Below are 26,067 nucleotides of genomic sequence, written 5' to 3'. Positions count from 1 at the left end.
ACACCAAACTTGAGGATGTTGTAATCTTTCCGGCTATGTGGGTGTTGAGTCCCATAACCCATAATACACAGACTCGTACCCAGACCCCCACGGTATGAAATCAGGCAATACCGCTGTCCATTATCTGCTGGTTCGCTTACAGTCTGAGCGGGGGCTGGCACTAGTCTGTTGCTTAGGACAAAAAGTTTACACAAACAATATGGCGCTACTGTTAGACGAGTATTTACCTGTTTATCTGTGAAATTTTTAATTTTAGTGCTTAAAGATTACATCTTTCTTTGGATAAGTACACTTGTCATAACGATATATCGATCAGGAAGGTTTGGGACGTGGATTTTGCTAAAAAGTTCGCATAAAAGTCAGTGAAAATTGTCACCATGAACCATAAACATTTGTTGAGTTGCTGTGTGGAGATTTTAGATTCTTTCAATCCAAGGATTCACGGCGTTTTGGAACACCTAAATTCTTGTTTAGCAACTAAACAGGTAAGAAGACATTTCATTCTTGTAGTAAACTGGTCGGCAAATGAAAATCAGACACAAGTTTATAAATTTATTCGAATCGTAAATAACTAGGCAGGTTCAAATTTCTTTTCACAGGGACTTGAAGAAAGTGATGAATCGTTTATAACAGAAGTTTTCTCAGGATGTGTGCAGTACACTAATATTTTGAAGGTGTGTTTCATGTTGAATAATAACAATTTATGCCACACACTGTTGCAAAATTCAGAATCAGTGGAAATTGCATTGGAAACCCTAGCCTGCTTTTACGGCAGGGCGTTTACATGATGATCTGAGTACCAGTACCTACTGTAGTTTGATTTTATCTTCACTCATAATTTTTAATCTATGTGTGTGCTTTGGACTTTCCTTATTTTGTGAACTTCAAATGTTATAAACATAAAAAAAAATCATCCCACTATATATGTATTTATGAAGGGTGTATGTTATACTAATGTGCAAATTCTATTAAATAAATATTAAACTGCAGAGTGACTAAAATAAGCATTATTAAAGTTGTTTAAGGGCTGATCAAGAACTTGTCTAGTTGCACTAAGATGTTAATAAAATATATTGACATCACCTCAGTGTAAATTAGGCACTGCATTTAATGTGAACAGAAATAAAACAATTTGATGTATTCAGATTACTATGAGAAATAGACTACCAGTTTTAGTGATATTCTTGTGGTTTTATTAATATAGGTTGTCATTGATGCATATTATGTTGATGCTGGTAAGACATCACTTCGTGTCGACAAAAATGTTTACACTGGTAAGTGCATGTCGTGGTAGTATTAACCTATTTCATTGCTCATCTTGGTAATTTTTTAATGCCAACACAACAAGAAATAGTACGATTAAAATAGCTACAAAAATGTGTATGCAGCTTATGCATGAGTACAAATAAAGTCATATTGATAAGCTTAATTTAAGGTTGACTTGTAATCTCAAAGATTACTAAAATAAAAAAAAAAACAAACAGAACTACAGAAAATTGCTCAATCTTTTAATTTGTCATTTGATCCAAAACTATGTTATCTTTGCCTTATGATTTTTTAATAATTACTATGTGAAAGAATGACGAAGATATTGAATGTAATAAAATTTATTATGTATATTTTCACTTTGTCCCAAATTTCTAATTGTTTTGCTATAAATATTTGATAGCAATGTGGTTACAACTATTATTTATTTCACGTGCTGTTGTTTTTCAGTCCTAGTGTACTTGGCACTGTACAGACTTGATGAACTAGGCATTGCACATTTCAGAAAATTTGTTGTGAGCCATGAAATAAACAAGATGCACAGAGTAAGAGTAAAGCTATTATAATATGTTTTATTTTTCTGAAATCACAATCTATCAATTTATCAATATTATTTGTCCTTGACCCATATATAGACCCTGTATATACTTTCATTGCAAAGTCATTGAGAAAATCCCCAGATGAGGGCAATATGTATTAGCTTGATGATGGCTAGAAACTCATAAGGCCCAGTATGATACATGTATGATGTTGTAATGAGATTGTCACAGATTTATTTTATTTTTTAACTGTAACATCAAAATATTTTGACTTAAAATTAGTTCACCTACAAAGAATTTATAATTATTGGTGCTACATGTATGATTAAACAACTATTGACTGAGTTAAATGTACAAGTCATGGGCAAGAAAATATTTGGCTCTCAGTCATTTAGCTACAAGGACCTTGTTGTGCTCCTTCGGTATGCTCTGACCTTCAGCCAAACATTTTCTTATCTGGCCCTCACATTTAGTTCAAAAATACATACAATGTATTTTAGTTTTTGAAAAACTTGTGAGTTTATTAGTAATCCAGTCAGTAGCACAGAGATAGGGAAGTCGGGACTTTCTACTCCTTTACACTCCACCCCTGGTAATCCCTTCCTCCCAGACCTGTGGCTCCAGTGTTCTTTGTGGTTTTCCGGACTTCCAAAATGTAACACATTATGTTGAAAATAATAAATTTTCTTATTACATTCTCCTGACATCCCACTCCAACCTGAAATGCCGGCCCCATGACCCTGATCCTCAGCCCAGCCTAAACTGCCCTGAGCCCAACCCACCTGACCCCACTCCAACCTGAACTGGCTGTCCTGCCCTGCCCTACCCCATCCCTTCGTAAGGTTCGTAAGGTAAAGCCCTGTTCACACTAGGTGCCTGGTCCAGTTCTCAGGCACAGGCACTGAGTCTGAACATAGATTTTTTTTGGTGCCCAAGCAAAAATCTTGGCACTGTGCCTGGGCAAAGGGCAATACCTCAATGGATAGTTCTTGAGCACTGGTCCAGGCACAGGCACCAGTCTGAACATAGACTTTTTTGGCACTGTGCTCAGGTGTGGGCAATACCTCAATGGATAGTTCTTGAGCACTGGTCCAGGCACAGGCACCAGTCTGAACATAGACTTTTTTGGCACTGTGCTCAGGTGTGGGCAATACCTCAATGGATAGTTCTTGAGCACTGGTCCAGGCACAGGCACCAGTCTGAACATAGACTTTTTTGGCACTGTGCTCAGGTGTGGGCAGTACCTCAATAGATAGTTCTTGAGCACTGGTCCAGGCACAGGCACCAGTCTGAACATAGACTTTTTTGGCACTGTGCTCAGGTGTGGGCAATACCTCAATAGATAGTTCTTGAGCACTGGTCCAGGCACAGGCACCAGTCTGAACATAGACTTTTTTGGCACTGTGCTCAGGTGTGGGCAATACCTCAATGGGCAGTTCTTCTCAGCACTGGTCCTTGGCACAGGCACTGGTCTGAACAGGATTTTGTCAGTTGCCGCACTTTTTCTCCATGCCTACGTACAATACAGTAAACAATTATTTTTTTGGCACAAAATGGATGAACAAGGAAACAGTTGTTCCTTGGACACCAATGAGTCTGAACAACATCTTTTTCAGTGCCCAGGCATAGGGCCTTGGTAATTGCGCACCTGTAGTCTGAACAGACACACATCACAATCATGAAAATATCATGAATGATTATTATGAAATACTATTAATTTATTATAAAAAGTTTGTGTTTAATTTGTCCCAGTTTTTGGTTTGTCTTTATCCTCTTGGTTTGCAACAGATTTTTTAACAAACATCTTTTCTTTTTCATTGGCCAGTTTTTGTCGTTCTTGTTTAATGAAGAGAATATAACCACTTGGATGAAAAATGAAGTAAGTACTGCACTTATAATAAGTAAAACAGCTTTTCTCGGTTAATAACTTTTATGGCTTTGTTCCTAATTGACACCCCCACTGGTGGATTAAGGGCTGGATTGCACCCTTATTATTACAATGTCAATAGAGTCCTTAAGTGTGATGTCACAAATATTTGAATTTTTGAAATTATGGGATTTGTTAGTATGATTGGAAGGAGCATCATGAAAAATGCCTACTTGCCAAAAATCAGCATCTCATTGCAATTTATGGGTGAGATATTAGCTCTGTTATGCCCGAATGACTCCATACAAATCCTTCTAATTTTGCCTCAGTTCCTAACGTTAGGAACTGAGGCAAAATTAGAAGGATTTGTATGGAGGATTTGTATGGAGTCATTCATTCTTCCAATCATACTAACAAATCCCATAATTTCATAAATTTAGTTTTTATGACGTCATCACTTAAGGACTCTATTAGTAGTATTATTGAAAGTTTTAGTTGATCACCTCTAGAAAAAGTTTTTTTATTTTATAATTTAACCAATAATTACTTTATGCTCATCTTGCACAGAACCTTTTTCTCTCTTTAATGATACTATGAATTGATGTTATTAAGTTTTATATTTCTAATTTTATGTAATTTTTTTTCTTTTGTAGTGGTGTAAACATTATGAACAAAGCTATGTTCAAACAAACTTGGTATCTCCACTTTTGAGGCAAGTGGTTTAAAACAATAATATTGAAATTAAATCAAAAAGGAATAATTTGTTAATTGTACAATGGTTATTTTAAATCTCCTTGCTATTGCAATCCAACTGGATGAATTTTAATAATTATGATACTGACTCATTTTAGGTGGCTGCCTGAATTACATGACCTTGTAACTGGGCTTGGGGATAAATTAGCAAACAAACAGAAGCCTCGACGACCAAAACCAGCCACAGGTACAGTACATTGATTAAGCTAGGCTCAGTTGTTTGAAAGCCAATTAATGCTAATCCTTGATTAAAATAGGTCTTTGTCTTGCTTGTTAAAAATGTTTTTAAAAGTTGATTTTAAGCTAAAGGTAAAGAAAAGTCTACAGTCAGTTGAAACTGAAGGGCAAAATTTTTTGGAAAAATAATTATTGATTAGTAATTAAACCCAAATCAAACTTTATGTTAACCCAGGATTAGCTTTAAATCAGGCTTTGAACAACTGGGCCCAGATGATTGGTTATTATAAATCCATGGTATGGTTCTGATCTGTATTGCAAATTGTTGTTTTTTGTTGTTTTAGAACCAAAACCATTTAACTTGACAAAACCCAGACCAAGAAGTGTTCCGATGCCAGAAAAGGTCAGTGTGACAGGAGGTTAAAGTGTAATGCTAATTCCTTTCAATTTTTATTGTTTTAATTTAACTATTGTGATTTTTTTTTTTTTTTCATGTCATCAATGTGTAACTATGATAATACTTTGCTCTAATTACTTAACTGAGGGAGCCCATTCCTTATAAGCCTGGTGGCTTCCCTTGGGCTTCCTCGCCATTAGTGTTTAAATAATTAGTTTTTTTCTTGCTTTTGTACAACTTATGGCAAAACAATAAACTGAACTGAAACTGAAACAATAATAATCAAGTGAACTTTTTTCTAGCTCAGTGTAATTCATTCCCAGAGTTTTTCTTTAGTAAAGTCTACCCTTATCCAATACTTTCACTCTTCTAAGGTGATAACAATCTTTGTTTTTTCAGATCCCAAAATTAAAGAAGCTCAGACCAGTAAGTATTTTGGCAGTTAAGTTGGGTACAAGCCAGCTGCAGTGCTACCCACGTGACTGGCGCTTAATCCTGTTTTCTGTAGCATGTATTACTACTGTCCCCAGCATGAATCCACTAGGAGTATCACTACTCCCTCATGGATGGGATGCTAGTCCATCACAGGACACCCAGCATGACAAAAAATTATTACTACTACGCATTCTTTAACACTACTTCAGGAAGCCTGCTTCAAAATAATGTGAAATGTTAGTCTTGAAGTCCATCAGGTTTTGATCACACCTGGTTAGGTTTGATGTTACAGCATAATTTACACTGACAGTTAGGTTACTTTAAGATTGTTCAATTTTATCTTCATTTGCCTGAAGGTTCCTCAGACCACATACCGTGCACCAGCCGAAGAAGATGTTATGGCCAAGATACGAGAAGAGAACAGAAGAAGGGCGGAGGTGAGATGACTTGATCTTGTATGTTAATGTTCCAAATTGTGATGAAGGAACTGTATGGTAACAGAAAGACAAGAGGGCAAAAAAAACGTAAGACATTCTGGAAATTTAGGGTACAAAAATGATTATCATTGCTGTAAGTTGAAAGCGATGAAATGGAAGTAGTGCTATTGTACATGTAGTAATGTGTGTGTTTGACAGAGGCTTTTTGTTAAGTAGTTGTTGTTGTAAGTTGTTGTTTGACTTTTGTTTTGAGTTTTTGGCTTTTCGTTTTGTAGTGCTTGAAATATTTCAAGCAAAGGTACATGTAGTTGCAGGTTGTAAGTGAATAAACATCCAAAATATCCAAGCACTAGAGTTAGCTCTTAAGTTTGTTTCTCTCCTTATGTTGATCTTAGGAGGAACTTATCAGGTCTTCAGCTCGACAGCCAGCTTGTGCTAGCGCTGAGAAATCAGAAAAAGCCAAGAGAAGAATGAGAAAAATTATAGATGAGGAGAACTCCAAGTACGTAACTGTACTGTTAGTCCATTCTTAATTTGATGTATCTTTTGTACAAAATTGCAAAACAGTCTTAATTTCGGTCTTATAATTAACAAATGCATGTAGTGTACATGTACTCTACACGTAGTGCATGTACACTTTCAGAACTTATCGCCTTGCGGGTCCGTGCCTTAAAGAATTACGTGTCCCTCCGCAAGTTTGAAGAGAAAAAGTCGCTGTTTGTAGTTGTTTTTTTTTTTTTTTTTTTGCTCAAAGAGAAAGAAAAAAAACATAATAGGGATATAGATACTGGCGAATTTATCCTTAAACATACACGTACATGTATAATTATGTTTTCTTTCTTATGTTTAAAATAACAGATTGCAGTTCGATAAAGTTAAAGCACAAGACATGCCTTCAACAATGGTAAGATTAACAGTAAAGTGGCTTGTTACTTATTCTGATGGGATAATGAATGTTAACGTTATCACTAGTAGAACAAATGCACGATCAATTGGTTTTGTACTTGACAACCATAAAAAAAATGTCTTACATCAAGGTGTAGATGTATGGACGTTCGACCATTCTGTAGGGTGAATTACTGAGAACATACTTCAGTGCTTATAACTTCATTTTATCTTAATTTCTTTGGCATTTCAGAACGGAAACATCCCCATCAAATTGAATGCCGCTACAATAATGAGGGAAGGAGTACTGTTTCAAAAGAAGGAAGAAGAAGAATTAAAAAGGTAAGCTTTTGTTGTTGTTGTTTAAAGGAAAGTTGGAACAAACTGATTACGTGAACGCATCCGAAGACTGAACACACGCCGCACGAAATTCCTGTGTAAATTAATCTTCTGCTTATGCTGTTTTGCAGATTGTCGGAGTATGAAAAAGGTGGAAGAGATGCGTCTGAATTTTTAAAATGGCAAGAAACAACGAGAAAGGTATTGGAGAATGAAAACTGTAAAGAAGAAATCTGTACGATTCAGCTAGTTATTTTACAATGATAGGAGTTGGTTCCTGTTTTTAAGCAATAAAGCGAGCGCGAAAATGTTTTATGACTGAAGTTACATGTAGGTGCGTGGAGGCAAAGACATCACTCAGTAAATTTCGAAATCTTTTCACAAGTTGGCATGGTGCAACAATATCTGCGCTGTTTTGTTATCATTTATTTTATTTTATTTTATTTATCATGATTACAGTTTTATTGGGAGTACAAATTGCATTAACAATGATTTCAGTTCTGTCCGTGAGTAATGTTTTCGTTAACTTACTAATTTTTTCATGTTCCTTTGTTTTTTTTCTGCAGAAAGATCTAGAACAAAAGTTGGCAGAAATTGAGAAGCGAAGATTGGTGAGTACATTAAAACAGGCTACACAACAATAATTGTTATGTTTTACTTTATCTCTTTCCTTAGAATTTTATGTTTTTTCTAGCTGTTGTTGTTGTTGTAAACTTGTTGCTTTTCACGTTTAACGATCTACGTATTTGCATTTATTTTTAGGAAGGGAAACTAAGCTATGAAGAGGCGATCCTTGCAAGACAAACTATGATCAAAGATAACCAACAACGAGTCATGGAGATGAAAGAGGAGGTAAACGGAAAAGAGTAGAAAACTTAATTAACAATTCAGAAATTTTATACAGAAAAACCTTGGCTCAGTTCAAAGTGAGTTGGCAAATAGACTGCATCATCGCTTGATATTACAGTTGTTGCTTTTTGTTCACCAGTAATTTTGTACAGTCAGTTTGTCAAGAATGCAGGAAGCTGAAAGACTTTGTACAGCCGATAAATTGCAGTTGCTTTAATGAAAGTGATTTTGATTGTAATTTACATTTGTTCTGCTCGTAGACCAGAGACATGATGCAAAAACACTTGGAGAAGAAGTCGAAAGAAGGGGAGGAGATGAGGTTTGTTTCGTTTGCTGACACAAATAATTGGAAACGCTAGGTGTTGCTGCCTGCGTTTTATGTCAGTATGCTTGGGTACTGTATAATTCTTCAACTTCTATTTTTTGTTTTCTTTGTTGTAGAAAACTTGTTGAGCAAACCATGATGGAACATGAAAACACGAAAGAAGCTCGAAGAAAACTTCAAGAATACAAACAAAAGCTGGGTGAGAACGTTACGAAACGATCGAAATTTGCTACATTTCTATAGAAGTTCTTCAAATACCGTTTAAACGACTGAAAACTGTCTTGTAACCAAAAATTGAAACGTTAGTGTTCCAAGCTAAGATAAGACTGTTCTCCCGTAAAATCGTATAATGGAGAAGATGCAAATCAATCCAGCTTTTCATTCCTGTTGCGCTAAACAAAATCATGGTCTTTTGTAATTCACAAAATATTACGTCCACTCTTTTGTTCATAGGCTTGCGGGTCGCGCGTGAGCCACGCGTGAGTCACTCTCAGTTTCACGCGCGTCCACAGGCAAGCCCGTGGGCAGCCTCGTCCCCAGGGTCTTTTCCCTGGGAACGAGGTTGACCCGTCGGGTTTTGCGTTTTCCAACAAGAGTGCTCGAAACTGTGTTATTGCATGGTGTTTCGTTAAAATTAAGTGGAGTTTTCGTTTGCTTCTTTCAGTTCAAGAAGTCAGCAAGGAAAGTCAAGAACTGATGCGTAAAGCTTTGGAAGAGGTAAAGAGATGAAAGTAACAGCTTCCTTTGAATGAAACGATTTTGTGAAAGTCATGATAGTAATCTTCTGATTGTTGATGTCAAATGAGGGTAGTGCATGAAAGAAAGTCACTTGCTTGTTTCACAATATGGACTTTGCAGCATCGTAATGCCTTGCCTTAGAGAAAGTAGAATCAAGCTCCAAATGGAGAATTTGGGTTGAACTGTGGGCTTATCTTCATCTGGACATTGTTGACCATCTTTTCCCGCTTTTTCTTCGGAGTTGGGGAGAAGATGGAGGAAGGAAAGGTCGTTCTTAGTTTTGTTGATCTTGTATTCATTGAGTGGACTGCTGGTTTCTTTTTAACAGGCCGAGGAAGAAATGAGGCAAAGAGTTGCGCTGATCGCCAAGATACGAGCCATTGAAAGTGTGCCTGTCATCAGATTTAAGGTACTCTCATTTTGTTCCTTATGTAATATTTGCCGTTATTAGAGCGGTTTCCATCGGAGCGTCGTAAAACCAAAAACAAAGTAATTACTCTGGCCAATCACAACAGAATAAACAACGCAATGGGCCAATCAAAACTCGAAGCAAATGCATGCAACCGGCGCCAAGCGCGGGAAAACTCATGCGAGCAATGCACGATTAATTTTGGTTTCGTTTCTCATTTGTTGATTGGTTGAGAAAGTAGCCCGAGTTTTGTGTGCCAACCAATCACAGAGTGCAGTAAAGGAAAACCAAAGCAAACGCAAAACTACTTTCAACACTCAACTCTAAAGGGATTACGCCAAAACTTTTCTATTGTAGGATTGGTATTTCATGGAAAGTTGATCACTTACTTTCCCTCCCAAATTTCATTTGTCTTCCAGTCAGGTCATGCCCACCTTTAAATTTCCTGTCACTAGTTATTCAGAAGGGTTACTTATTAGTTTGTAGTTACACGCATGTTCAAGAGTGATACCCAGCGGTAACTATATTCCTTTTTCCCTCCGAGTTACTTTATTTCTTGTTATTCTTCTAGCATGTGGATCTGACCGAGAGCTCAGGAGCTGGCCTCCTCAGTGAGATGTCTGTAGTGGAGGTAAGATCACTTGAGGAGATTTTGTTTGTACCAAAATAATCGTTTCTTACTCCTCCCTATGAACAGTAAAATATTATTTTGGTTGTTTCTTTGTTTGTTCGTTTGTATGTTCTTCCTTCCTTCCTTCCTTCCTTCCTTCTTTCCTTCCTTTCTTCCTTCCTTCCTTCCTTCCTTCCTTCCTTCCTTCCTTCCTTCCTTCCTTCCTTCCTTCCTTCCTTCCTTCCTTCCTTCCTTCCTTCCTTCCTTCCTTCTTTCCTTCCTTCCTTCCTTCCTTCCTTCCTTCCTTCCTTCCTGCCTGCCTGCCTGCCTGCCTGCCTGCCTGCCTGCCTGCCTGCCTGCCTGCCTGCCTTCTTTATTTCATTTATTCGTTCTTTGATTCATTCCTTGTTATATTTTTCCTTAGTTGCGGGAGAGATTGGCGTTACTTAAAATCGCTGAAAAGGAAGAGGAGGAGGAGAAGAGAGATAGCATTCTGAAATCCAAAGTGGTGAGTCGCGAGGGAGGGGTGACAGGGGGATTCTTTGATGTTTTGAACTGCTGAGTGATGCAACTTTTCTCGGATCAGTGACCATAAAGAACAAGTTTCAGACCAAAGTAATCACTCTGGCCAAACAACAGACGTAAACAACACAAAAGGGAGCTTAAGCAACAACGACGGCAACGGCAACGAAAACGTCACCTGAAAATATAACTTTATATCATTTGTGCTACTTCGCGATTATTTCAACTCGCTCAACTTTTACAAAAATGGCGAACTATCCAGGAACCAAATTGATACGAGTGTCGTACAAGCTAAGAAAGAAAATGAAAAATTCACCGTTGTGCGTTTACGTTCTTCACGAAACCTTAAATGTGGCCATTTCACGTTCTTGTTTTGCAGACGACGACAAAGAAATGCACCAAAATGTAAAACGCACGTGCAGAGTGATTGGTTTTCCTCGTTAAACCTATTGTTTTGAGGCTTTGTCGTTGCCGTTGCCGTCGCTGTTGCTTAAGCTCCCTAATGAACCAATCAGAACTCAAGGCAAATGCAAGTAACCGGCGCCAAGCGCGGGAAAACACGTGCGACCAAGTCGAGAAAATGATTTTACTGTTTTTTTTCACACGTGGATTTGATATTTTTAAGCAAGCGATGTAAACGTGTTTCATTCAGAGACATGCGCAACTTACCCAGTAGGTGAGGTACTAGTGCGTGCACTGAAGGAATACGATGTAATTTCTCCAAAAACTCTGTTTTCAGGAGAAAGACCAGGTTCTTATGGACACTTTAGAAACCATCGCCAAACATCGAGCGTACAAAGGAAAACAGGCAGCCATCCAGTAAGGGACACTTTATTCCTATTAACATGCAGTATGCCACGAGCTTTTGAAAATAATAATAAAAAAATACTCTGCAAATCATCGCTGTTCCCATCGCCAAGCACCTAAGAATACCTAAGTGGTTTAAATAATGTTTGATTATTTTCAACGTTTTGTAAGGAAATTTTTTGCATCGTGGTTTTGGAATGTCCGTAATTGTGTTACAACAAAATGCACCCAGGGAAAGCGTTAACAATATACACTTAAGTGCTTTGTTATATATTTAGACTTTCCCTTCAACAATCACCGCAAAACAAACAAACAAACAACGGAGAGGGCACCACCTGAGGAATTGTATCCCGGTCGGGATACATTTGTATTTGATGGGGTCACGTGACCAAGAATCAACCAATCACAGTGCTCGTTTTGTTGAGTGAAAGTCTAGGTATATAACAACTGGTTTTATTTCCCTGACAGACTGGAAGAAAAAAAGCGCCAAGTGAAACCCGTAGTTAAAGATCCGAAATTACAAGAGTTACATGAAAAACTAGAGGCCAGGAAGGCGGGTAGGTAATCCCGACCACAAGAAGACAGGCTGGGTTTATGTCGGTAGCTTGAATAGGATGTTGCTCGTAAAGATGCGTATAAATTGCAACTGAATCTCTTGGAAGCTACCAAGAAAGACACAGTTACTCGAGATTACGATTAGTCGAGGACTGATTCCGTGGGCCGAGGGAGGGGGGTTGTTGCTAGTCAAAATTTTTGGTTTGTGTGATCCGCCACTTAAAACCGTTGCCCATTTTGAGACCAAATTATTGGGAGGGGGGTCCCCCCCATTTTATGACCAAAATATATGAATTTCTCTACCCATTTTCAAACCCTGATACCTGAATCGATACCCATTTTAATACATAAAAATAGTCCATAGACGGAGAGGATCGCTTCCGACAATCTTCACTGTGAGGGTCCCCTTTGCATCACGATTTAGTGGCCTTATAAATCTCTCTTCCTTGTTCTGGCTGAAGTATTAGAAGACTAATGTGTGATTTGTGGTTTGTTTTATATTTTCCGCAGAACGAAAGAAAGAAAGTGAAAAACTTGCCGTGGTTCCAAAAAAGAGCTCAGCTAGAAGACAGAAGGCTCTACAAGAAGAAAAGGTTGGTTATTCATTCATTTATTCCTGAATAGTCAGGTTTCTAACGGCCTTAAAAACTCAAATGAATTTAGAATTTAGAATAACAGTTTGAGTCACAAATGCCGTGTGAACTCTCATGTATTTTTGACTCATTTATGCTATGAGTTTTTAACATGCTTGTTGAGGCCCGAAGGTGTAAGTTAGCCAACCTCGTTCCCAGGAAGGAGAGAGACCTTGGGAACGAGGTTGGTGGTTAGTACGTGGCCGTAGCACTTGCCGTAGCATGAAGCAAAGTTGGGAGTTTTACTTTTCCCCCTGGAAGAGTGTTAGTCCATCGGAGAACCCCGAGCCTGACCCTCGACCTGGGCCAGTATGAAATATGACTTTCCTAGCGACTCGCTGAGAGCAATTTATATACCTGAGAAAAGAAAGGCATATGTGGAGTCAAGTCTCTTGGCAGAGACGAAACTGCAATCGAAGACCACCGTTTAACTAGCCTTATCATTCAACATATTGTAGCACTGCCCAAATATGGTCATGGTGCACTCAATATTCGACGTCCGTAAGCAACAGATATCCTGCGATATACATAATTTCGTGTATCGGGGAGAAAAATGGCAAAATAAAGATCGTCTCCAGCATTTCTGCAATAAAACTGTGCGTTGTTATCAATGTGCATGTTGAATAATAAAAGTTATCCTGCTAATTCTTGCGAAATGTCCCTTGATTTTTGCCAACTCAGCCTACGGCTACGTCAGCTAAGTATCAGGCGATGTTCCGCGCGATTTTGCTGGATAATTGTTAAATACCTTTCTTGAGTTGTACAGTTAATTTGTTGTGTTTGACGGTCAAGGTGATTTTATTTCAGGCGGCTCTGGAGAAAATGAGATGGCGAGAACTTGAAGAAACACGTGAAAAGGCGGCTAAACTACGAGGCGACGGATTGGCGAGTAGAAACTCAGCCGGGGTTCGGCCTGTTATGACTTTGAGGTAATAGAAACGTGTTCTAATTCTATGCAATCTAGAACATTGCCAAAGGAAGACGGAAAGTTATTTGCCCGCGAAAATTTGACAAAATCTAGTCCTTCGCTCTTCTTTTCCTTCATATTTGTATGACTCTCTGGGCTTTTCCCGCGTGTTTTTTTTTTTTTGTCCTTTCCCTTCCAGAGAAACATTTCTATACAATAGAGCTCCTCTAATGGAAGCATTGCTCATAAGTAGTTTTCATTCGAATGGTCAAAGTTCAGGATTTCATTCACGAGCTCAAAAGATAGAACCACTCCCTCTGCAAGAAAAGTAACGATGGACAGCTTTCATTTGAATGACAGCAACAGTCTCGCTTATGAGAACCAGGCTAACGGAGTTAGTGTTTTGTTGTTGTTGTTGTTGTTGTTGCTGTTATTGTTGTTGTTGTTTGTTTGCATTAGACAATGTCTGATTTTATTGGATAGAGATATGTTTAAGTGCATCCAAAGGTAAAGACAGTCTTTCAACAATTTTTTGTCTTTTTCTTTCAGGAGCCAACGAACCACAACACGGATCTCCTCTTAGCTACAAACCTATTATTTAAATTGTGACAATAATGTCTTCTTATCTAAATAAAGTTACACAAGGAAAAAAGATGCTGATGCTGAGTGAACTTGTGATGTTATTTCTTGGGTATCTTTAGGGGTTTTTCCCGTTAAGCTAGAAATCCCACAAATTAGGTTGCAAATGAAACAGAAATGGTATCCAAGGCTTGACATTCATTCTGTTCAGAAAATGAAGCAAACATGGTTCAAAATTAAGTGCACGTAGGAAGATACGATGTCAAACAATTTCTGCTTAAAATGTATTCTTGAGATGTCGTAATAACAATACAGGAATGCTAGTCTCGCGATAGTAGTTTTTGTGTGCAGAGAACGAAAACTGTGTGGACGAAAATATGAATGGGATTGTTGAATACTCAGAATGAATCAACTGAGAAATAGAGAAACGGCGAGACTAAGCATTCCTTTGTTGACGTCACAGCCTTGCTATCCCCAGACTCCCATCTTGCGCGGTTATGTATTGTGCAGAAGTTTTCTGTATTTACTCAACTTTATGGATTCGGTGCAAGACAAAACTCCTTTGTCGAATTATATTGGTGACCAAGAAAAATATAGCAGGGACCCATCAGGCAGAACAAGGCATATTATAACGGCTAAAATAAGACATTCATTTATTCAACCAGTCAGTCATTAATTAAAAATGTTCGTGCAGTCGTTCGTTCGTTTGTTTGTTGTTTGTTTGTTTATACCAAGATCAAGAAATTCATTTTCCTCACTTTTGAAATTCATTTACCTTATAAATTTAAAACCCTGATTCCAGTTCAGTATATTCAGTTTCTGTTGATCAGGTTGTTTGAGAAAATGAAAGGCTAAACTATTCCGTTTCGACAACATGTGGCGTTTGTTGAGTTTGAAAAATTTATAGCCGGTGGGTGTCATTTGCAGACAACTGGCGTCAAAACGATATGTGAATTGTTTAAATTTGGTTAACCAGGTGATATTGAAAAGGCGGTAAAATTCATTGAGTCAATTTTCCTGCAGGTTCCTTATATTTAGTACAAACACATGAATGAATATGCATAATGAAAATTTGTTTCTTATTATATTTTGCGGAAGCTGAAACTGACAGCTAAATTCCTTGTTGTACAGCAACCATGGCCATGTATGGGTCGGCGATAATTATAGAAATGAAAAAAACAGGCTCTGAAAATATATATTCTGTTCCTGTTGTCAACTGACAAATTTGAAGTTGTGTTTGGATTCGTTGAACGGGTTTATTTTCATCTCTGCCGCTTCTGTTGAAGGTATTGTAAAAGTCATTATTTTACAATATTTGTTATAAGTTTAAGTAACTGATGTTGTTTTCGTTTCCAAGAAAATTGGCGAGTTGATCACTGTTTATAGTATATAAATATAATTTGGTAAACTTTGTGAAAACCTTAACATTCTGATGCGAATCAGTTCGGCGGTATCAAGCGTCTTCTCTTGAATACTCGATATAAACTGTCACGAAAAGTAAATGAGTACAGTCATAGTCCCAAAACGTGTTCACCGCCAAACAGTTCAATTGATTTCTCACGACTCATGTGTATTTTATTCGTGTTCCCTGGAGTATTTCGTAGGTGGCTACTCGTTTTTCGTTCGTATTTATTCGTGTTCAATCGTATAATGTTCGTGTCAATTCGTATTTTGTTGTTCAATCGTTTTTCCTTTGTGCCGTGTTCATTTTCATTCATGTATTCACTTGTGTTTCGATTCTACTTCGGATTATCCATGTTTTATTCGTTACATTTATTCGTTTGTTTGTTTGTTAGTGTGTTTTCTTTCCGGTTCTACTCGGGGTTTTTTCGTGTTTTCTTCCGACTGCCGTGTTCATTTTCATTCATGTATTCACTTGTGTTTCGATTCTACTTCGGATTATCCATGTTTTATTCGTTACATTTATTCGTTTGTTTGTTTGTTAGTGTGTTTTCTTTCCGGTTCTACTCGGGGTTTTTTCGTGTTTTCTTCCGACTGCCGTGTTCATTTTCATTCATGTATTCACTTGTGTTTCGATTCTACTTCGGATTATCCATGTTTTATTCGTTACATTTATTCGTTTGTTTGTTTGTTAGTGTGTTTTCTTTCCGGTTCTACTCGGGTTTTTTTCGTGTTTTCTTCCGACGATTGACTTCGGAGGAGGAGTCTGGACGGAGTCTTGTCGCATTTTAGTTGTTTTCAATATTTTACATTCTTGCCTTATTTAATTAGACCTATTGACTGAATTGTGGTAGAAATAGTCGTGTTATTTGCAGCATACTGGTACATATTTATCATTGTTCTGACCGAGCGATATTACAGTTTTTGAGCTAATTAATTTAAAAAGTACATATTTTGAACTGCTGACGAAAGAAGAAACTTAACTTTGCAAAGTCATGTTGGCAAATACAAGTGGCCGAGTGTCAGAACGTGCTAACTTGGCAAACTCGTTGTCCGGCTGCCTGTTGGCGACAAACAGATGTAATATTTATTGAACATCACACCAAAATAGGTATTTTGTGATAAACACCGCTCTCTAATAGACGTCCCGCATCTGATAAACACGAAATGCCTTTTCAAAAGTAGCCCAAACAAATCAAACTTGTACACATCTCAAATCCATTCAATCTTGACAGCCCATGAAATCGGTTACTTCCCGCATGGCAGTGTTTTTGTCGAAAGAATGAAATGTTTGACATTTAATTAATGTACAGTAAATTTGGTTCAGTACCAGTCAGCTCCTTAATTGTTGTTCAAGAACATTTAACAAACGCCTGCCTCTCATAAACGCCTCTTATCAATCAAAGGCCTCCTAAAATATAAGTTTATAGTTCATTTAGTAGCTCATTTACAAATGAACAGGATGTTTTGGAATCTTGTGTGAAAAGACGAGTTCGTCAAGTTTTCAAAGTTTTCACAGTATGGATGCGTTTTTGAGTGTTATTAAACTTGAACTCCCGCTTAGAAATCACAATGCCACGGTTCCAAGTGATGGGTTTTAAAACCTAAACAATTTTGAATGCTTCCATCATCGATATTTCTTTGCTTTGAAGGCATTTCCATAACATTGTATTTCCCTATGCGTTGACAAATAAAAATAGAAGACTCAGTTCTGCTCATATGATCTCTAATGGTCTCTAATTGAACTTGCTGTGGCCAACGAACGCGGTCTGCTTTGACTAACAATATCAATCAGTTCGTGTTCAGTTGCTGGTACTTTGACTACTCGAACTAAGTCCCAGTAGAATTAGATTAGTGAGTACAGGTATGTATAAGGGATTATTTATCGCTCACTGTTGCATTATGGTACACCTTTAGGTGGAACAAGAAACGCGACAATTGAAAGCTTTTACACTGTCTTCAAAAGAGATGTCTGCAATTGCAGTATTGTTGATCACCTTTGCTTCCTTTGCTCCGGAATACAACGGTAAGTTCAGCTTCTTTAAACAGATCTTCGGCAAAGTTCTATCTTCATCGGTTCTGCCTACCAAAAGTACGGTGATAACATTTTTTTTTTTTCACATGACAACCGCGAAACTATTTCAGATAACATGAATGACCATGCCCCCGTCAAAAGCGTTTACTGTTGTGTTAACATGATTATCAAGGCGTGAACCATCGATATTCTCTTCCGAAATAGAACTTTCATAGAGGAAGATACGTTAACCGTTCTAGGTTTGTAGCAAGCATGAGATGAGAAACCCTTAAGGCTGGATTTGTGTGAATTTAAATCGGTAATAGTCCTCGTTAGAGAATTATACTTGTGCATTGTTCCCTATAGACCGTTTTGTTTCTAATAGCAACTAAACAGACTGTTACCGGTTGACACAGCTATGCAGCTATGGGATAAACGAGCCCTTTTCCTTATATAGACACGACAAAGAGAAATTTAAAAGATGAAACAAGCTGAGATGTCTTTTTTTAGAAAGACTTGTATTTCTCTGCCCTTACTTAATTGAGTCTGCTTGGCACCTCAGCGTGTCTGTTAACAAAAACCACTAATTGTTGTTTTATTATTCCAAAATCCGCTCACAAGAAGCCGAAAGACACTTTATTACACTGTTATAACTAATTAACTTCGTTCAATCGAGATTGTCTTGATAAAGGATTTCTGTGTCCAATATTTAAAGTCACCGTAAAAACCCTGCTTTCGTGTCTGGCCGGCGTTTTTTAACAATCTTAATTGGTGTAAATAGGTCACTCAGAGATATTGTAAAAGCCACAATGGATGAATTTTTTACCCCAAGGGATGCATTAAAACAACTAATCTTTAGAAAACAATTATCTTAATTCATTTCCTAGAGCCTGTATTTACATTTCAGTCTAAAAGAGTGCTTGAGAGTTAATTCTGTATTTCAGTCCTTCAGTTATTGATAAGAAGTATTAATTGATCAAGGGATTTAAATCTGCTTGGCCGGGTCCAATACACTAATCGAACTTCGTAAACACTCAACAAATATATGTGCAATCCCACGGACAAAATCTGTTTGTATACTAAATAATTAATATTATATTTTACTTTTTAGCGCAGTTGTCGGTCCGTTTTAATCCAAACTATTTTGATTTCGGCGTTTGAAGATGTACATTATGCTCGTCTGTTTGATTAAGGCCGTGTAGAAATCGACTTTGACATTTGTTCGCATCGAGTTTGCATTTGCATTTTTCAGTATTGACAGTTACCATAGGAACAGCATTACTGCGGACGTCACTACTGTAAGACTCAGCAGTGTAAAATGATCTGGACTTGTTTACCATTGTTGTTGCTAAGCGTTTTTTTAATCCATGAATCCTTTATGTTACTTCTAATTGATAAAATTAAGCACCAATATAATCTAAATTAAAATTTCCCAATTAGTTCCCACAATGGGAACGAAGATGGAAGGGTTTCCTTCAATCCCATTCCTCACCCACTCCATCCCTATCCCCACCTTACCCTTACCACCCCCTCCCCCGGCCCAATCCACTATTCACACCCCCCCACTTGGGGCGGGCCTTATCTGAACAGTTTACAACCAAAAATAATTAAAGGAAAAAAGCGCAACTAGCAACTCTGGCTGTTAATTACAACACAGAACTGGCAACTGAAGATGTACACGTACTGTAGAAACTACTGAGATTTACTCAATGAACGTCCGAGAATTAATTTTTTCGATTATTCAACTGCCGATAAGTAATTTTTAATAATAATTTTATTATTTCTATGGCGCGAAATTCATTAATATATGATCTAACGCGCTTTACAAATTGATAAAATGAAGACTAACTAATAGTACCATTATTTACAATTAATATAAAACTTGTATGATTAATAAAGGAAAAATAAATGAATCTAAAATATCTAAAAATATGCTTTCCTAAAAAGATGCGTCTTTAATTGTTTCTTGAATGAAGTAATGTTATCAATAGCCCTAAGACTGGTCGGTAGTGCATTCCATAAGACTGAAGTGGCAACCGCAAAGGCTCCGTCTGGCCGATTTGATCTCGGACCTTGCTTGCTAAAGTGTGTGTTGTTGCCAACGGACCTAACATAGCTAACTTATTATTTCTATAAGCCGATCAAATGGCACTGATCGCTTTTTTAGGCATGTGGCAGAAATAATTCGTCCAATCAGGAGCCGTGCGTCACGTAGTCTCATCACGAGTAAGAGGCACCTTGCCGCAAAAAGTGTTCGCGTAAACACGGTTAATAATGAAGTGTTCCACAATTTTTAAATAACAAGTGTTCAAACAAGACATTCGTGGACCAATCGAGACTGGAGACAACTTTCTTCTCAACAAATGAAGGGAACGTGCTCTAGATTTAACAAAGATTCTTGCTTTTTATCGTTTTTCAAACGTACTAGCCTTCTAAGATCTTGAGCTGTACACCGTTAAGGTTATTTTAGTAGGCCAGCTTTAGATTTTGTAACATTATTTCTTCCTTTATGGACCGATTTTGTCCATCCACCGTTAAAATTTACGTTCTTGATTTATTTTCATGCATTTCATTCTTTTTGTTGACACGTATTCCCTCGGGCGGAATAGACATCCCTGTTATAAAAATATCTTAATCATTATTATTTTATTATTGTAGATGCCGCATGAATGGCAATCCCTCTGAAAAATGCCCGCAGGGGAGTAAACCTAAAAAATCGGTGATTGTTTTTTTTAAAAAACGCTTTTATTACACTGTTATAAGTAAGTGATCAAACTGTTGATGTGTGTTGAAGAATACTATTAGATGCAACTTTCACGGTAACCTCCGATCTAGGCCCAATCCTTAATAGCGCTCTGTTGTCCTCTTTGATTTGGTGAAATTTTCGCGTTTCCCACGGAAATGGGTTACCAAGCAAAACGAAAATAAACCCTGATTGCAGGTTACTTTCACGGATATCTACTGTTGATATGTTGGGCTCTCTCTGAGTAACAATCGTTAAATTTATTCTTCACTGAGTTATGAGTACCGTGCCTGGTTATCTAAAAAAATTATTGTATTTTTGTTTTAATTTTTCTAGTGTAAAATTTTGTGGTACCCAAGCGATATTTAACAGATCAACAATTAATTAACACTTAAACTTGTCAAAGCTGTTAAATCATTGTCAATTTTAGCCTCTTCAAAAGTTTATTTTTCTTGCACTTCAACTGAATTCTCCTAGCAGGTTACTAATTAAATTTTTATCTCATTCGGTTTTGCCGGCCTGATCCGCAACATGTACCCAATTTGTTTTTGCGGCTACAAATACGTTTTTCTTTGACAACAACAGCAGCAGTTTATTTGTACCTCAATTCCTGTTCGTATAAACCAATTCGTTTTAATTTACGTTCTTTATCCTTATATGTTACAATCAACTGGATTTCTAGCCTCCCACGCAGACGTTCTTTATAGGGGTTTGTCACGCGTTCCTGCGTGACGAACCCCTAAGAACGTCTGCGTGGGAGGCTACTGGATTTCATGACTTATTTTGCTCTAAAAGTTTACTTCTCACGTTGAGACGAAATTCAAAACAGCCAATAGGCGGCGTTCATACTCTTTTGGCGCCATGTATGGGCAACGGAGATCAGCTTTCATTCAATTAGCATAACAAACAGCGTACATGTTGGTCATCAACTGTTTGTTGTGGGCGAAAAACTGCTAAAAGCTTGGAATAGACCTGTTAACAGTCAAGCTCAGTCATTTGTTTCTCTGCGAGTTAAAAAGCCCGAGCGAGGGATTTTTGGAAGGAGCGTGGACTTTCTATACCGGAAAAGAGAAACGAAGGACTTCAAGCTTTGAAGTCTGGGTCGGAAAATTTTTCCTGGCTTTTTAAAACAGTTTCCTGTGACAAATATCAGCAAAACAATGCAAGTTTGGTATGCTCTCCTTTCGATCACATTCATGGTCTTTCACAAAGCATTATTTGGAGGTAAGATTCTAGTCATTATGTTTGAAACTTCAGTACTGCTGAAGAAAGTTCCAAAGTTTTGTTTGTCTTTGCCTGATGATAGAAAGTTTGTTTTGTAGGATTCAAACAGTTTTTCAGATGTTCTCCACTGCATATCATATTTTACAGACATGTTATTTCCAGTCGGTTTAACCCATTGTATTTATTTAGGCCGAGATTCACGGTCCAGATTTCGGTTTTAACACGAAATTATGTGCATGAATCTTGTAACATCGTCACATTCTAATAGGCCTTATCATGGTTTTGACGAGTAGGCAAACAGGCTCCAAATAACAGTGTCTGTATGGAAATCCGATGTCAAATAATTTTCATAAAACATCGCTTCTGAAAAATTCATGAATTGGAAACTTTTGCACTAGGAAAAGGATTTTAAGAAAAAATTTGGAGGGATGTAACTGTGCCAGAAAGCGTCCAGTCGTGTTTTGAACTTTCCATACATTTCCCTGTATTTTTTTCCCGCGAACTATTTTTAGAGCAGTTCACGGCTGGTTCGCTACCAGACAAATGTATGGAACGTTCAAAACACGACTGGACGCTTTCTGGCACAGCTACATCCCTCCAATTTTTTTCTTAAAATCCTTTTCCTATTGCCAAAAGTTTCCAATTCACGAATTTTTCAGAAGCGATGTTTTATGAAAATTATTTGACATCGGATTTCCATACAACCACTGTTATTTCGAGCCTGTCTGCCTACTCGTCAAAATGGCGTCGAAAACCGTGATAAGGCCTATTAATTTTTAAACGTTAACAGCGCTAATCTCAGTACAAAGGGATTATTTGGCGCAAACGTAACTTGGTATCGCAGCAGGCCAGTTTTTACGAATTCGCCAAGAAAGGCGTATTTAGAAAATTTCTCCCACAAAAGCCGCCCCCTGCAGAAGACCCTATTTTGCCGCCATAAATGTGACAATGGAAGTTATAGCATAACTTCAAAGGTTTATTTTCTTTTCTTTTATAGAAGCTACTCTTGCCTTTAAAGACCAGTGTTTGAAGTGGCACAACGAGTACCGTTTGAAACATCAGGTAAAAAGTCATGAAAACTTCTGTGTTTTTCGGTGGTACGTGATTCACTTTACTTACAATTCCGGTAATATTTCGGACTTGCAAAGTAATAATTCGTTTTGCAGACTTTTGTCAACAAACTGTGCGTATAACCTCTCACGTTTGTGTCCCTGAACCAAATACTGACAATCTTAAAAAAAAAATTCAGGAAGTTGAGAGCTTTTACCACATTGTCGCAAATTAAAATTAATTATTCATGTTAAAATTTCAATACAAGCTCTGGTGTATTTTCGGTGTATTTCATGATGGGAGAAAATACCACAAACATTTGCTTCTGTGGTTTATTGTCTGTAGGGGTGATCCATAGCTGAGCCTGGTAAATTTATTAATAAACTACAGCTCCTGTAAACTAGTAATAATCAAAGATTAGGGAGTGCGTTCGATGATCTCGATCCCAGGTTCTCTCTCCTTTGCCAAGTTGGTGATAATGTCATCCGCCCCTACAAATTCTGTGGGGGATGCCAGATACGCGTCCCATTCAATCGTTGATTATCCCATACGACCCTGACTCCAATTGAGTGGACGTTTTACCGAATAAAACTTCAGATTTTCTTAACCGAAGTTCTGAGGCGATTAAGGCCCTTTGAACAGATATCCACCAAAATGAACTATGGGGTGGCCCTTATTCTGGTTTTGTTTGCTGTCAAATAGGTTAATCCTGTCACGTGGAATGATACCCTTGCTAAAGGCGCAGAGGACTGGGCCAAATACCTAGCAGACAACAATTTGTTTAAGCATGCGACAAACATAGTTCCCGGGGAGAACCTTTACCGCTCAGGATCAGCTGTCCCAGATGAGCCCTGCACAGAAGCTTCGCAACTTTTCTACGGAGAAGTTAAAAATTACGATTATAACAAACCTGGGTTTGCGATGAACACTGGACATTTCACCCAGGTAAGATTACTGAGGTTTATGGGAGCGGCAGTGGTTGTCATAGAAACACAGCTGAGGACAATTAAGATAATGTTAGAAAATGTTTTTCCTTTTACTATATCCTTTGATCTTTTAATAATGATACTAATAATAGTTTTTAGCGAAGTACTACGAAGGAAGCTTTGTGAGCGACGAACTTGACGCAGTTGTTTTGAATGGTGATAGCTATTAAAGCCCTTTCGTGATTCTACAAAGACGAGATCACCTACGTTTCAAGGACTTATTTTCGTCTATACGACATTTTCAAAAAAAAGCAAAACAAAAAACCAAAAATAACGACGGCTAATTTTCACAAAATGACATTTGGTTCACGCACGCGCATTCTTTCTCTATAGGAAAAACTCGTCCCCGTACTTCATACTAGAATTTAAAGATCTCTAATAATAATAATAATAGTAATAATAATAATAATAATAATAATAATAATAATAATAATAATAATAATAACTGTCAGAAGTGGATTATATCACAGAACTGCGAAATCACCAAAAAATTCTACAGTTTTACACAATGAAACACACATTTTTTTTCCTAGTCCAGGAACTGTTGCCTAGGCACTGTCCGCAGCAGGTTTCAGAACAAATTGTAAACTGAAAAGTTATTCAATAAAATAGACATAATAACAAATTTGCTGTTGATGTCTCCTATTGTTGCTTTTTTTATGTCTTAGCTTGTGTGGAAAAACACCAAGGAAATTGGTGCGTCCGTGAAGACAAGGAGGGATGGCTTTCTCGTAGTGGTTATACGATACTCCCCCGCCGGTAACTTCCTTGGAGAGGAGCCATTCAGGGCAAACGTACTTCCTCCAAAGGACTGGCAAGCACCGACTGAGGCGGGGGCCGCTCAAACTCACTCCAGCTTGGCTTTTACGTTTTTTGGTCTCGTTGCTGGGTCTGCCTTCAAGTATTGTTTTTAAAGTCGTGCTAGATTCAACTCAGTTGCGTTTACCCAAACAATGGGTGTGTTTTCCCGAATCTGTAAAATTTCACCTCAGGTCTGCTATCTCAGTTAAATTTGCTGGTGTTTGGAAAAACTAGTGTTCCCTAAAAGATTACAGTTAACTTGTTTTCATGTAAATTTTTGCGGTAGTGGGCCACTGTATATTTATGGCATCAGAAAAGCAGAGATTTTTTCTGCATCTGTAGGTTATCTTAGAGGGTGTAGGAGGAGATCACTCTGTCTTACGGTCATCAGTGAAACGTTGAGCAGTCTGAACCACCAATCCGATATCTGATGACTAGACCTTTTAGTTAAATCAGATCTCAACTGATAGCAGATAGACAGATAGGCAGATAAGTATACTATCCGCTGTCCGCTAGTATAATCGAAGTACAAGATCAAGGCCAAAGATATAAGGAAGAGCGAGCCGAATGGTTCAATAAACGTATCATATAGTCTATTCTGATTGGCTGAGAGTCGACTAATTTATTATTTTGTACCGAGTAGAATCACTTGAGCACGGCAACTTTTTTTCAATCATCAGATGACTATACCTTCGCATAATTGCTCGTACAATTCATTAGCCAATGCAGGCGCAATATATTTGAGCGAGCGCTATAGCCGCCATCTTGGATTTTAAAAGCAGGGAAAGATTGGGGAGAGTAAAAAATGCGACCAATCCAACATGGCGGGTAAGACTAAACGAGATTCTGGCACTTGCGCGCCCCCTGAAAACGCCAGCAGTACGGGCTAACAATTCATTATTCATGCTACTCATTTGATTTTAAATATTTTGAAATTGCGGTCGTCCTACCGCCGTGCGGTTTTGATACAGTTTTCAATTCTCGCTTTACAAGGCAGATGCTTGATTCTACAAGCAATTATATAATTACCATTGTATTAAAAATTGATCATTGGATGATGTAATTCAAGAGTTTTGATTGGCTTAGCGGCAATGGGATATCAGCCGTTATACCATGCCCGAGAAATAATGCCCATTACATAGTCTTTCTTGCAAAAATGGAATCAGCAAGAATTTCCAAAATTTCTTGGTTGTTTTTAATAAAACTGAATGTTCCACTACAGCTTGTTGAATATGGCCTGATTATACGCGCCGAGTTGACTATCTATCATTCCATACCCAACTGGATCGCTCTTGGAACAATTGTTAAAAACAATTGTGGAACAATTATTAAAAAGCCTCTGGCCGAGGGTGTATATAGAGGGGGGTTCTAGAGTCACTGCGTGAAAAAGCATGACTCAGTCCTGGAAATACATATTTTTCCCTTAAGGTTGAATAGTCATTTGGTTTATTATTGATAAACTCGTAAAAAGCTGATTAGATTTAGATTTAGATTTAGATTTAGATTTAGAGATTAAAATATTTGTAAGGCACTTGTTTTCTGACGATCCGATCATTTGTTTTCTTATAATAAAATTTTTGCAAAGCAATGAGCTTGTTGTGTCCCGGAGTAATAATGAGAAAGGGGTGCAATACAAGTACAGTAGAACCCCGCTAACTCGAACTCTGAAGTGAAACGAAAATATGTTCGAGTTAGCGGGGTTTCGAGTTATCGGGGTCGATTAAAATATTCAATTTTTTAGGTTAATAATTAAAAGTTTATTGATTTTCAGCACTTCGGTATACAATGTAGTGCAAATTACGGATATGAACCTTATTTTA

At 37.7% G+C, this 26,067-nt stretch overlaps 2 protein-coding genes across 5 annotated transcripts; both read left to right on the top strand.

The window, feature by feature from the left end:
• Positions 1 to 174: 174 nt before the first annotated feature.
• On the top strand, positions 175 to 14,282 carry LOC146464553 (cilia- and flagella-associated protein 99-like). Its single transcript, XM_085129338.1, has 27 exons — positions 175 to 485; positions 600 to 674; positions 1,205 to 1,274; positions 1,717 to 1,811; positions 3,631 to 3,684; positions 4,326 to 4,384; positions 4,524 to 4,612; positions 4,947 to 5,005; positions 5,399 to 5,425; positions 5,791 to 5,871; positions 6,267 to 6,373; positions 6,730 to 6,775; positions 7,010 to 7,098; positions 7,227 to 7,296; positions 7,662 to 7,706; positions 7,858 to 7,947; positions 8,205 to 8,263; positions 8,386 to 8,468; positions 8,934 to 8,986; positions 9,336 to 9,416; positions 9,988 to 10,047; positions 10,451 to 10,534; positions 11,288 to 11,367; positions 11,824 to 11,912; positions 12,421 to 12,503; positions 13,350 to 13,471; positions 13,999 to 14,282. Exons 1-27 carry the CDS (start codon positions 378 to 380, stop codon positions 14,030 to 14,032), a joined length of 1,992 nt encoding a protein of 663 aa, XP_084985464.1. The 5' UTR covers positions 175 to 377; the 3' UTR covers positions 14,033 to 14,282.
• An 882-nt stretch (positions 14,283 to 15,164) lies between these two features.
• LOC146464552 (Golgi-associated plant pathogenesis-related protein 1-like) lies at positions 15,165 to 25,839 on the top strand. 4 transcript variants are annotated; one of them, XM_085129389.1, is made up of 5 exons: positions 15,165 to 15,314; positions 17,347 to 17,455; positions 22,408 to 22,472; positions 23,163 to 23,405; positions 24,115 to 25,839. In XM_085129389.1, the coding sequence occupies exons 2-5, from the start codon at positions 17,398 to 17,400 to the stop codon at positions 24,358 to 24,360; spliced, it is 612 nt and encodes a 203-aa protein (XP_084985515.1). In that variant the 5' UTR covers positions 15,165 to 15,314; positions 17,347 to 17,397; the 3' UTR covers positions 24,361 to 25,839. The 4 variants fall into 4 exon arrangements, with proteins under 4 accessions (XP_084985515.1, XP_084985514.1, XP_084985516.1 ...); XM_085129388.1 differs by lacking the exon at positions 15,165 to 15,314 and adding an exon at positions 17,154 to 17,223; XM_085129390.1 differs by lacking the exon at positions 15,165 to 15,314 and adding an exon at positions 17,223 to 17,241.
• The last annotated feature ends 228 nt before the right edge of the window (positions 25,840 to 26,067 follow it).

This window comes from Pavona decussata, unplaced genomic scaffold (assembly GCF_977016875.1).
Source record: "Pavona decussata unplaced genomic scaffold, jaPavDecu1.1 SCAFFOLD_161, whole genome shotgun sequence".
In the NCBI taxonomy this organism is placed as follows: Eukaryota; Metazoa; Cnidaria; class Anthozoa; order Scleractinia; family Agariciidae; genus Pavona; species Pavona decussata.
Note: the sequence above shows the minus strand (reverse complement) of the source record. Positions and strands in the feature narration are given on the sequence as shown.